A 13,052-nucleotide genomic window follows, 5' to 3' on the forward strand; every position below is an offset into this window, starting at 1 on the left:
ACTAAGTCGCCCGCAGGGGGGAAATTGGTCGCCCGCGTGCATGTTCTAAAAATAGCACAAGTCACCATGGAGCCCCGTCTAAAAAAATTATTGAATACATTTTTAATTTTTAATTTTCTCAGCCTGCCACTGACGCTCAACCAGAAAACGTTAGCAGTTAGCAAGCAAACAGAGATCACAGCTCCTCATATCTTTTCAGAAACTGGACAACAGTTAAACAAGTACAAACCACAGACTGTCTGTGTCATGGCGAATACAGTCGCTGGTTTATTTATGTCTGTAGGCCGTTGTTGTGAGTGTGGAATGAGCATATACAACGTTAGCTTAGCCTGGTCGACCCAATCTCCATTCAGAAAACAAGCATTTTAAAAGGTTTTTCGCCTGCCGTCTTGTCTGCAGACTTGTCAAGCATTAATTCATGGTTTTTACTAAACGGTATCAGTATGTTGTTACTTCGGCATCATTTAGAAACGTGTATTACAATTTAATCACGGTTTGTTGTAGTTGTAGCTCCCGAGCCAGCGCGTCTTGTTTGAATGATGCGAGTAAACACAGTTGGCAGCAGCGGTGAAACTCAAGCGATTAGAGCGAAGTCGCGTCCGGTGTGAACGCAGCATTACAACGACCCCTGATAGATCTCGCGAGAATGTGTATAAATATAGATACATTTTCATAACAAAACAATGGGGTTGCTATAGCAATGGTAAATCATTGTTACTAATTATTGTGAGGAATAATTAACATTAACATGTGATCAGACAGTCCTTCACATACAGTAAATCAATATGTATTCTGATTATTATTAATAATAATATTATCATTAAAGGTGAACCGTGCAATTATGTTATTCAGGAAGTTTGTATCAAACAAGTAGCCCTTCGTATTACTCAGTACCCTTGAAGTAGTCCTCGGTGACAAAAAGGTTGGTGACCCCTGCCCCAGAGTTTGCCGCTTGCTCAAAACCCATCTCTTCAACTCTGTCTACCCATTAGCCCAGCTCCCCCCTCTCAATCAACTTGACTGCCTTTTCTGTTTATTTTATTTTAATTTCTTTTATAATTTTTCTTTTTGTCGGTCCTTGTTTGTCTTCCCTCCCTCATACTGTAAAGCGTCTTTGAGCTGTAGAAAAGCACTATATAATTTAATGTATTATTATTATTATTATTATTATTATTATTATTATTATTATTATAACATAGTGTCATCTCTATGTAACACTTGGCTTCTATTGGCTAGCGCATCTCTAGGTGGTTGACCAATCATAACAGAGCTGGCCAGTTAACCAATCAGAGCAGACTGTGCTCTGGTTTCAGACAGAGGGTGAAAAGAGGTGCTGCAGCACAGGTGGTTTGAGAAAATTAAAGACCTTCTTGAACATTAAAGCATGTAAACATGTCACAGTAGAGGCACAAAATACAAATATGAACCTGAAAATACACTCGGCGTCAAACTATAAGGCTCTCTTTTGCAGTAGTTATCTGACAGGCTTAGTGTTGCTTGAGTTTCTTTATTTACACACAAACCGATACCCTCACACATGTGTTCCTGGTGTTTACCTTGGACACAAAGCAATGTGTGAGGAGAGGGTAATACTATATCCCTCTGATGCATTTTTAATGAGGGTATGCCTTGGGCTTCCCTTCTCTGACTTCTGGAACCATCAGCCTTTTTTCCCCTCAGTCCCTATGTGTGGATCCTTTGTGAGCCATGAATGACCGACAGGGTCTCCTTAGGGTGTGTTCTAAAAGGACATAAACAATTGTGAGATAAAGGAGAAAGTTAGTTTTGGGATAAAGTTGGGGTGTGTGTGTTTGGAGTCATGCCACACAAATGGCAGTCTTGTCTCTCTTGCCACACACAGACCAACCAACAGTTTCTGAAGACTGTGACGGAGCAGAGCACAGAGATGGAGGATCTACACAGCCAACACAGGTAACCAAATACATCAGAGATTCAACATGGCTGACACATTCTCTCAGAAGTAGGGTATTGTTACTATAGGAAAAGCAAATTGATGCAGGATTCAACATTACTTGGCCTTGAAGCAGTCTTACCCATGGCTCAAAGCCATGTTCTTACAGAAAAGTTAAATCTGCACGATTTGTTATCGTTTCTTTTTTACATAAAAGGCTTTTGTCAAACATAGAAATATTCATCCCAGTTTATCAAAGTCCAAGGTTGCGTCGAATATGAACTATTAATTGATTTTTGCAAACAATTGGTGGTCTTTTTTATTTCAACCAAACAATCGTTGCAGCTGTACTTACTGTTTATTTTCGTTTTGGTTAAGCGTCTAATTTAAAGGAATAGTTTGATATGTTTATAAAATACGCTTGAAGCTATAGTCAGCAGCCTGTTAACTTAGCTTAGCATTATGACTCTCTGTTAAAAAGCAAACTAAATCCATCTGTGAACAGAAGCTCAGAAGTTAACATGTTGCAATATATAATTTGTCGCATCCAAAAACAGTGCATTTTCTTAAATGTCAACAATGTTTTAATAACCAAATAAGGGGACTATAAATTCAAGATTGCCGTCAGGTTGTCTTGGTGCTTTAACTGTTTCTGTCTCTCTTTCATGCCGGTGTAGGCAGTCCAAGGCTGAGTTGAGGACGGCCACAGCCAAAGTGGATGAGATGACCAAAGTGCTGCAGAGTTTCCAGGACCAAATGCAGAGACGGGTGAGAGGAGATGAAACATGCACAGAATATCAATATATTCAGCATTTCCAGAGTTGTTAAGCACCTAAAGAGTTTGTAAAATCTTTAAAACAATGTCATTTTTTGTGTTTAATCAAATTGTTGTAACTGTAATCTATTCCAAGTAATGGCACTTAATGGTTCACTTAGTTTCTCTAGCTGTTGACTGAACCTAGCTTTAGTATGCAGTGATATGAATTCAATTGAAACAGCAGTTGCTTTTGTTTCAGACTTATTAGAACATTTATCTGATTTTATGTCGTTTTTTGCATTCGGGCATCACTTTTAGGATATTGTGGCCACCTTTTACCAATATCCTCCAAAAAATGTTTGTCATAGAATTGTTCCGGGTAATTGAGAAAAAAATGTATGTGTTTTTATGTGTATACATTTAGGAGGAAGATGTGGCAGAGGCTCAGGGTCGAGAGGACGCAGCAGACAGGCGGCTCCAGCAGCTTCAGGCAGCCCTGAGCCAGCTGGAGGCCAGGTGAGGAAAACATCTGCTGCTTTTTGTTTTCTGGAAAAATACAGAACATATGTTTGAGGAAGTGGAATGCGCATTATATTTTCTATTGCAATTTTCTTTTTTTTATAAAAATGTCCATCCCACTTTCTTAAATTCCAAAGGAATGTCTTCAAATGTCTTTGTCAGTTTATAACTTAAATATTTTAAAAATGATGCGAAAAAAGAGAAAAGCAGGAAGACTCACTTATTTAAAATCAGCATTTTCCGACGTTCTTTCAATACAAAATTGACAAAAATCACTCAATGAAACCGTTGTATTGCAGCATTGTGAAACTAGTGACACAATTGCATAAAATCTTCATTCTAGAAGTGTTTTACAGTTCTCTAGACACACCACATTCTTCATCAAATCGAAGCATTTCGGAATCAGTCCAAACGACAGTATTGAAGATCCATGCAGCAATTCCTGTCTTCCCCCCTGCTTGTACTTACCTTTCTCTAACTTTTCTACATTCTTCCAGACTACAAGCTGCCACCCAGGAGGCTGAGGCGGTTCGCAGGGATCAAACTGTGTGGGAGAGAAAGGTGGGGGAACTTCAAAATCGCTGCAGCACCCTGGAAGAGGAGAAGTACGAAGCCCTGGCCAAAGTTAGAGAGAGTGTTCAGGTGGCTGAGGAGGCTACATTGCAAAGGGAACAGGTGACCCTCCCTTTCTGTAACCATCCCTTCTTCTGTTGTCTTTTTCTTTGGCTGAACCTCCCTCAAAATCTGTTGAGCTGCAAGATACTCTGACAATGCATCTCCTGCTGACTGAAAGTGTTTCTTCACCTTCTCCTGTCAGGTCCTGTTAAGAGAGAAACAGAAAAAAGATGAGCTGGAGAAGACAAAGGAGGCCATCAAACAGTTAATCCAGGATGCTGCAGTACGCACAAGGAAAGAGGTGTGTTAGAGATTCATTGCTTTAACCCTCTGGAGTCTAAGGGTATTTTCTCGATTTTTAGATGTTTTCTTAAATCACCTTTTAAATGTATTTCTTCTAACATGGCACCCCATGTGTTCATATCAAAATGTTCAGGACAATCTCTGGTATTGCTATATATGCACATTACCCACCTTAGAACACTGTGTGATGAGATAAGTAGCTCAAAAGCTTAAAATTTGACATCCGATTTTCGGAAAATCGTCAAAACTCTTGTGAAAACACAAATTTACTCATGTGATCGAATTGTTTTGTGCTACATCTGATTACAAAGTCTCATCTGTAAAGGACGGTAAAATAATCACAGGCACACATAAATAAATCTATGACAAAGTCTCATCTGTAAAGAACAGTATGATAAAATAATCACAGGCACACATATAAATAAATCGATGGCAAAAACATGTCTATAGCCACTGTAAATGTCTCCGTTGTGGGACGTTTGCTAATGGAGAGTCTATTTTGTCCCAAGAAAAAGTTCATGACTATCGATAAAAAATATATCAATAAACCTATTGTTACTTTTCGCGGTATTCCCCACACATTGCCAGTACACTATTACTATAATATTTACTCTTACCCATGTCCAAATGGATCTTTGTTGTTGTCTTTGTATTCTTCTTCTTCAGAAGAGTCGAAGACTTCAGGTTCTGAGGCTCTATCTTCACTGCTGCTAGCGAAAAAAATCTCTAGCGAAGTCGGCGACTGTAAAGTTTTAAGCCATTTTCTGTCTCTCTCTTTCTCCTCACAGACGTAAACTGATGGAAGACACGTGATTTATGTTTTTTTTTACTTGGTGGGTAGGTCCTTAGTGATTTCTCGATGTCCATTGGTCATTTCAGACCATGATGGCTGCCGGCCGAGATTTCTTTGACGGACACACGAATCCACCAATCCCACACAGTGTAAAGTCAAGCTGCTTTGAGCGGCCATATTGGATGCTGTGCCCTGGTTACAGTCTCACAGGAGATACCGCTGGAAAGCTACACTTTCAGCGATTCCGCGGATGTCTGAATCATATTTCTACTCCTTGTAATAAAAAATATATGATTCATTTATGTAAATTACGCGCACTTGGACACGCCGGCGCGTCCACCTACTCCAGAGGGTTTTAACTACCGATTATCAATTGATGTAATAGATGATGTTAAGGTTTAATTTCCAACATGGTCCCAAAACAGTGCAAAGCCCTATACATTCAACTTGAAGAGGCACTATTATGTTTTCTGGGGCTCTCCTTTAGTGTGTTTTATATAGGTTCCTGTGCATGTAAATGGTCTGCAAAAGCTAAAATCCAAGGATTCCTCAAGAGGGAGTTTCTCTCCCACACACTCCCCCCCCCTGCATGAAACGCCTCGATCAAATTCCTTTGTCTCTGTAACATAGTGACATCACTACGTAACTTATATTGCCTATCGCTCCAACACATTGGACATGATAGGTTAAGGAGTGGAACATTTCCAAAACATCTCTAAACGGTCGATCAATCACAACAGAGTCGGCCAGCTAACCAATCAGAGCAGACTGGGCTCTGGTTTCAGACAGAGGGTGAAAAGAGGAGCTGCAGCACAGGAAGTATGAGGAAAATAAAGAACATTTATAACCTTAAAGCATGGAGACATGTCACAGTAGAGGCACAACATACAAATATGAACCTGAAAATGAGCAAAGTATGTCCTCTTTGAAATATGAAAACAATACTGAACCAATTTATAATTCCCACAACTAAAAACAGACAACTAGACAATAACGCCATTGCAAATCGCACTACAAATCTTTTACCGTTATGTAGCAAAAGGCTGTTCCACAATATTGGTGGGCTTTTTTTGTTTGAGATTAATTTAAATTCCATTCAATAATTTCAGCTATCTGTAATAGAGTGGAATGAGTCCTAAACCCCGAAAGTGAGCATTTTAGCACTTCCGTGCTCTCTTGTCTTGAACTCAATGTATTTTTAAATGGTTTTTCAGTTAAATTCCCGAAATAAGGTCTGTGGTGAACACAAACTTACAATGATCTTTCTTTGTTCTGCAACATAAAATATTTCAGTGAATACCCAACTGGTGAACACATCTGTTGCTTTTACGTTTCTTTAATAAACGATAGTTGCTAACAAGTGGCTAAATGGACTACTTAACGTCATCATGCAAAACATTAGCTGTCTTTAGCTTAGCGGTGGTGACGTGTGTTTGCCAAAGATCTTATGACATGCAATATTCCAAAATCCAATGGAAAACTTCCGTTGGCTTTTAGTCAAGGGAGCCATTGCTAGGCTAACTTCCGGGTCACTGCACCCCTCTTTTGGCTTATTTGACCAAATGTCCTACATGTCATTCACGGCCCCTACACGCGGCAGCGTGCGTTGCCGCTTCAACGCTTCTGCCCATTCACTTTGAATGGGGTTACGTCACGATTCGCCAAACTGCATTGTGGGAGCAAAGCGTAGCTTCTCTCACGGTGCACGCTGCAAAAGTAGAGCAATGTTCTACTTTTGCCCCCTCGACGGAGGCGTCAGTCAATCGAATCATATGCCAGTGCAAGCTCTAGCCAATCAAACCGCGTGCTTGTGTTTCTGGGGCGGGAGATTCATGTGATGGTTGTTGGTTCCTACAAGCCGCCGTGTGTAGGAGCCGTTACTGTTTGCAACTACAATCTGCTGCCTTTAACAGACTGATGATGTCCCATCATTAGTCAAAAGTACTCACTGTTGTCAAGATACTTGGTGTTAACTCTATACTTAAATTCTGAAAGAGACTAAACCCTGAATAAACAACAGAAACCACAGAATATTTGATATATAATTAGCCTAACACGGCGGCTCGACCCGATACTGATGTAATTAATAAGTCTTCACCATCAAGTCCTTAAACTGTTTAATCCTGTTAATGAGGCCCTGGTAGGGCGGCAAACTGCGGCTGTCATCTTGTTCTCTGAATTCCATTTTTACAAAAGAAAATGTTATTTATAGAGTAACTGATAATTTGCTTCACTTTGGAGAATTACACCTATGTTGTGGGGGGTTTGCAATCTCCTCTCCAACTCATCTTAACCTGAAGTTTTAAGAAAATGAAAGTGTAATAGAGAATTAACACTAAAGCTGCTTACGATGTTAGTCAGACCTCAGACTTACCTGAGAGTCAGCAAGTGGAGCTTTTTTCCACCAATCGGAAAGCCAGTCATTGGATCCGCAGCCCCTGCTGTCAACATGTTAATGCATCCTTGTGCAGGACACCTGACCCCAAATAAGTCCAGATGGCATGGCTAATGTTGTATGAGTGTGTGTGAATGTTAGTCTCTCTGAGCAGGTAGCACCTTGTATGGCTCCCTCTCTATGAATGTGTGTCAATGAGTGTATGAAGAAGCATTGGGACAGGTGCTACATGAATGCATTAAATTGACCATTTAGCAGAGTTGAATGCATGGGTGAGGGTGGACATTTCTGGAAATACAGGTTCAGACTGTTCATCTAAAGCTTATATTGTGTAGTCTTGACCACTAGTAATGTTATTGAGCACTGTTTATATTTGTGGTGTTGAAGCTATTTAGCTAATTTATATTATTTATAATATATTAGGATGATACATTAAGCATTTGTTATTGTTATTTTATTATGCTGAGCATGATTTGGATCACCCCGTGTTGAGATGTATTATTGTTTGGGTTAAAACCCCCCTAAAAAGCATAATAGGGCCTCTTTAAATATAATTGTGGACAAAGTGAGAAGGGACGATGTGTAGTGTCTACGGTCTGAACCATAGAGGGACATTGAGATGACATGGAGAGCATACACGACAATCCACAGCTTATATAACGTCTTACACATAAGGAAATGACATGTAATTAAATAAACCATAGGTGGTGGCTCATGTTAACTAATTTGTATTCTTTCACGTTCTTAGAAATATTATATATATATTCTATTATTTATCTACTCTTTTAGACCTTTGTCCCTCTATTTTTCAGTCATTTTTATGGTGAATTTAAGTCAATTCATGCCTTCCGAGGTTCATGCTAGATTATTTCCACCTTGACTTATTTATTTTTTCATATATCCTTTGACATTCTCTCTACTTCAATTTGACTTACTCTTTCTGAAGTATTTACACCATTTTTCACACATTATTGTCCCTTCCTTTATCAGTCTGTTTTTTCTTCCTTTGGTAATAAAGGCACATGCTTGCTTGGAACATTGGAGGTAAAAATGAATTGTCTATCTGGAATAAAGTGACAGCACTTTCCAGATCCCAGCAGTCATTTCACATTTTGGAACTATGTGCCTTTATCTCTTACAGGTGGATAATGTGCGCAAGCAGTGCAACGTCCAAATCCACCGTATGGCTGAGGAGCTGTCTGCGCTGCAGCTTGTAAGGGCCTATTAAGGACAAATCTCTTTCAACATTACACTAAATCCTTTTTTCAGTCTTCACCAGGTTTTTTTTTTTATCATTCTGACTCTTCTACTCTCTTTTCACCTCTCTGTAGGAGTGTGCAGATAAAGAGTCTCAGATTGAAAGGTCCCTACGAGAGAGGAAAGCTGTAGAAGAGGAGCTGGAGAAGGTATCTGTCTCGGTGGAACAGCAGGAAAAAAGCTGCTAGAGCTAGCTAGAGTGCGGATAACATGGTTTTAAAAATGACTTGAGGCGAGGCTATCGCTTCTTCTAATGCTGCCTGCTGTGTTTTTGTTTCAGGTGTATAAAGAGGGGCGCGCAGAACCAGAGTTCAGGAAGATTGACGCTCTTCACCAGAGGTGTCTAGATGCAGAGAGGATGAAGGAAGACATAAGTCTCACTCTGCAGAGCACCAAAAACAGACTAAAAAAGATGGGGATGGAGTAAGTTTAACTCTCCACTGATATTCCTTCTCACATCCTGGGGTGTTCAGCTGCCCATGTGGCTCCATCTACTGCCAATATGATGGTTTTATAAAGCGCTATTTTCTTTTAAAAATGTTTTGGCAACACCTGGAATATTTTTGACATCCTTCTGAATCCATCCTTTTATATAAATAACTGTTTTAATCCCTACACACGACATTTGATTCGAAAATGATAAAAGTAGGGTAGACATGTGGAGATTATCCGACTGAACAAAACGTGATCCGTCTCTTAAATGTGCGTGAACCACAGACCTTATTTCCAGCTATTTTCCAAAATCCTACGGAGAAATTGCATTGTTTTTTTTTCGAAGGAGCCCATGCGCAGCTTACTTCCGGGTTTTAGGACGCGTCACTGTGGCACTCTATTGTGACATGTTTACCTGTTGTAACCCTTAGAGCAGTGGTTCTCAACTGGTGGGTAGCGACCCAAAAGTGGGTCGCGGACCCGTTTCGAGTGGGTGTCCTACGCTGTAAAGCCCCCCTGAGGGAAATGTGTGATATTAAGCTATATAAATCAAATGTGATTGATTGATTGATTGATCTGTGATCTCTTGCCCTGTATGCAGCTACAGTGAGGAGATCTCGCGGTGTCAGGAGGAAGTGCAGCGCCTGCAGAGCTCTCTGGTTTCGGCCCGGGACGACTGTGTCGGCGTCAGCGAGGAACGGCTGCAACTGCAGAGAGAGAACTTGCAGCTCCACAAAGACATGGATGAGCTGCGCAAGGCTACCATGCTGGTCCAAAAGAAGGCCAAACAACAGGTACACTTATTGTGAAGGACCACGGTATGTAGAAGAGAAAATCAACAAACGATATAAAGCTTAATTATATATATTATAAACAGAAATGCTCTGGAGTTCAAGCAACTTCCTTCAAAAACTTTTAAGAGACTCTTACGCAGCGTCAGGCTATGATTTTCACGGCGGCCTGTCGTAGCCCCTCGGTCTGGCCGTTATGCCACACAAATAATTGTACGTCCTACGGGTAGGACGTACAATTATTTGTGTGGCATAACGGCCAGACCGAGGGGCTACGACAGGCCGCCGTGAAAATCATAGCCTGACGCTGCGTAAGAGTCTCTNTGTGTGTCCGGGGTGGGAGATTCATACGATTGGTTGTTGGTTGAGCTTCCGACAGCTTTTGTTGAGCTTTTGTGTGTGTGTGTGTGTGTGTGTGTGTGTGTGTGTGTGTGTGTGTGTGTGTGCGAGAGTCTCTTTAATCAACTCCTCACAGAGCTCTCGTCAGAAACTGGACAAAAGTTAAACATGTGCAAACCACAGCCTGTCATGGCAAATACAATCGCTGCTTTAATTCTGTCTTTAGGACGTTGTTGTGAGTTTGGACGGAGTTTGTTAATTCATGTTTTTTACTAACCGGTATCAGTATGTAGTTACTTCAGCATCATTTTGAAACGTGTATTACAATTCAATCACTGTAAAATAGGTTAATCTGTTTTAATATCAATAATGTCAAACATTATATCATCATATAGGCCTATGCCTCCTTAGTATTACCGTATATAATATAAAATACTTTGAATAATCCAAACAAAATATATTCAATTTCAGAGCAGAAGAAACAGCCTTCAAGGGTCAAACTCTGCACATACATCATTCAGCAGTGCACAGTGAAGTGTGTGTGGTGTGTGTGTGTGTGTGTGTGTGTGTGTGTGTGTGTGTGTGTGTGTGTGTGTGTGTGTGTGTGTGTGTGTGTGTGTGTGTGTGTGTGTTNTTTTGTTTGGATTATTCAAAGTATTTTATATTATATACGGTAATACTAAGGAGGCATAGGCCTATATGATGATATAATGTTTGACATTATTGATATTAAAACAGTGATTTGTTTGCCATGTCATTTGTGTGTTTTTCTTATCGAAAAGTTAAGTTATTTATTTGTAAGCTCCAAATCCAAATGTTTCCCTCAATGGCCTTTGTGCCCTGGCATGTGGCCTTTGCGCCCTGAAAAAATGTGTGACACCAAAGGCCAAATGGCCTTGCCCCTGACGAAATTCCAAGCCTGCGCAGCGTCCACACGGCAGCGTGCGTTGAAGCTTACCGGTGGGCGTGTCGGAAGCTCAACCAACAACCAATCGTATGAATCTCCCACCCCGGACACACAAGCACGCGGTTTGATTGGCTAGAACTTGTACTGGCATATGATTTGATTGGCTGAAGCTTCCTTCGAAGCTTGAAAAGTTTAACTTTTCTCAACTTTTGAAGCGAGCAACCGAGGCAAAGCGCTGCGACGGAACCACAATGCTGTTCGGCAAAGCGTGACGTCACCCCATTCAAAGTGAATTGGAAGCTGCGTTGAAGCTTCAACGCACACCGCCATGTGGACGGGCCGTTAGTTGTTCTCCAAGATCCAGACTTGTAAACCCATGCTGGCCCAGTCTATTGTTGATTGCAGGGAAGAAAGGATAGGGAGCTCCAAGAGGCTAAGGTATCTAATTGTCAAGAACTGTTAGGACTTCATGCCAATACTTCAGAAGTAAAAGATACCCTCTAATTTATATTACCAGTTTCTAATACATTTGTTCTATTACAACACCAGACGTGTGTTTGTTTTATCCCCCCCCACGAATACAAGTGAAATGTTACTGTTAAAACATGCCATTAAACACTATTAATCATGGACTATAGAGATTAACGCAATAACATTCTTAAAACATGTTTTTTTTAATTGTGCTTGTAATTTCAGCCTTCACACTTATGAAAGATAAATACGAGTCAAGCTAGGTTTTTTGGTAAAGAAAACCAGAAAAGTTATGAAATAAATCTGCAGGGCAATAAGTCAAAAATAGTGCTAGCCCATTGGATTGATGAACATAGAGGATGTAAGAAGTAGGAAACGATTGGAAGGGACATAAGCGGAGTGAAGGACGGAGCCTGCTTTGGGGAATACCAGCGATATACTATGGCTCTTCAATAAAGTGCTTGAAGAAGGATACTTGCTAGAAACAGAATGAAAACAGACTGAAAGTCTTCAATGTGTAATATGGTGAACTTCAGACACTCACAATAAGTTAAAAAAGGTGTAAGTCTTCTACAGTAAAGCACTTGTCATTTTCCTCCCGCACACAAGGCAGCAGCAAACTAAAAGAGAGAGCCAGCACAAAATAATCTATCATTTTTAGAGTATGCTATACTTCACTGCTTTACCATGCTGTCTGCAGAATTATATGACAGGAAACGTATTGGGGCTCCCTTCAAAGCCACCAGACTCCATTGCCAAACAACAGTTCTTTTTTTATTGTGTGACTTTGGGCTTTAAGGGGACCAATGTCTCACCATCAAACAACAAAAACGAACCGCTAGAGACAATGTAGAAGCAAATCTAGGGTTCTGGGAGGCTGTTGGAAAGGGCTGTCTGACTGCGAGTGAAAACTGTAAATATTCCAAATATATATATTTTTATGGGATAGGTGAACATATTTACCTGCTGTTGGTGCCACAGGATAATTCAGAGGACCACATACGTCAATAGCATTTATCCTCTGGGGAACATGAATGGCCGTAAAAAATGGCAATCAGTCCAAATATTCTAAACACGCCTAATATAGATTTTTGCTGGATAACTGAGAATATTATTCCACGAGTTGTGCTACAGGATATTCAGAAGATCATGTCAGTCAATAGGGTTCATCCTCTCAAGAAGGTGACTGTATGGGAAAAATGTCCACGTCCGTCAGTCTAGTTTTGCATATTTCAATCTGGACCAAACAGACCAACATTGACATCCATCAAGCATCATGGCTAAAAGAAAATGAATGTGGTAGAAGCAGATATATCCGTAGTTTTGAGTATTGTTCAAGTTTTAAAAACCCTAGATCTTACAATGCCCTTAATTCAACTCCTATAATTTCAATTAGACAATCACTTTCTGGCAAATGGCCACATGTTTTATAACTCAATGCCTACAGTTTGCTAGTCTTTCTGATAGCCATTTCATTATATTATTTTATATTATGAGTTATTTCAAGCTCTATGGCAGTTGACAACTAGTTGTGTGTCTCTGCTGCCCCCCCCCCCCCCCC

The 13,052-nt window shown here is 40.4% G+C and overlaps 1 protein-coding gene across 1 annotated transcript in view; it reads left to right on the forward strand.

The window, feature by feature from the left end:
* LOC104966326 (sodium channel and clathrin linker 1-like) overlaps positions 1 to 13,052 on the forward strand; it is a 42,832-nt gene that overhangs the window by 26,567 nt on the left and 3,213 nt on the right. The window contains exons 9-18 of the mRNA XM_010795514.1: positions 1,862 to 1,932; positions 2,590 to 2,680; positions 3,094 to 3,185; positions 3,686 to 3,863; positions 4,006 to 4,104; positions 8,285 to 8,338; positions 8,436 to 8,507; positions 8,626 to 8,700; positions 8,832 to 8,974; positions 9,585 to 9,777. Coding sequence (XP_010793816.1) covers positions 1,862 to 1,932; positions 2,590 to 2,680; positions 3,094 to 3,185; positions 3,686 to 3,863; positions 4,006 to 4,104; positions 8,285 to 8,338; positions 8,436 to 8,507; positions 8,626 to 8,700; positions 8,832 to 8,974; positions 9,585 to 9,777 — 1,068 coding nt within the window. The remainder of the gene's footprint in view (positions 1 to 1,861; positions 1,933 to 2,589; positions 2,681 to 3,093; positions 3,186 to 3,685; positions 3,864 to 4,005; positions 4,105 to 8,284; positions 8,339 to 8,435; positions 8,508 to 8,625; positions 8,701 to 8,831; positions 8,975 to 9,584; positions 9,778 to 13,052) is intronic.

Source organism: Notothenia coriiceps, unplaced genomic scaffold, assembly GCF_000735185.1.
Source record: "Notothenia coriiceps isolate Sejong01 unplaced genomic scaffold, NC01 NC01_scaffold00037246, whole genome shotgun sequence".
Classification (NCBI taxonomy): Eukaryota; Metazoa; Chordata; class Actinopteri; order Perciformes; family Nototheniidae; genus Notothenia; species Notothenia coriiceps.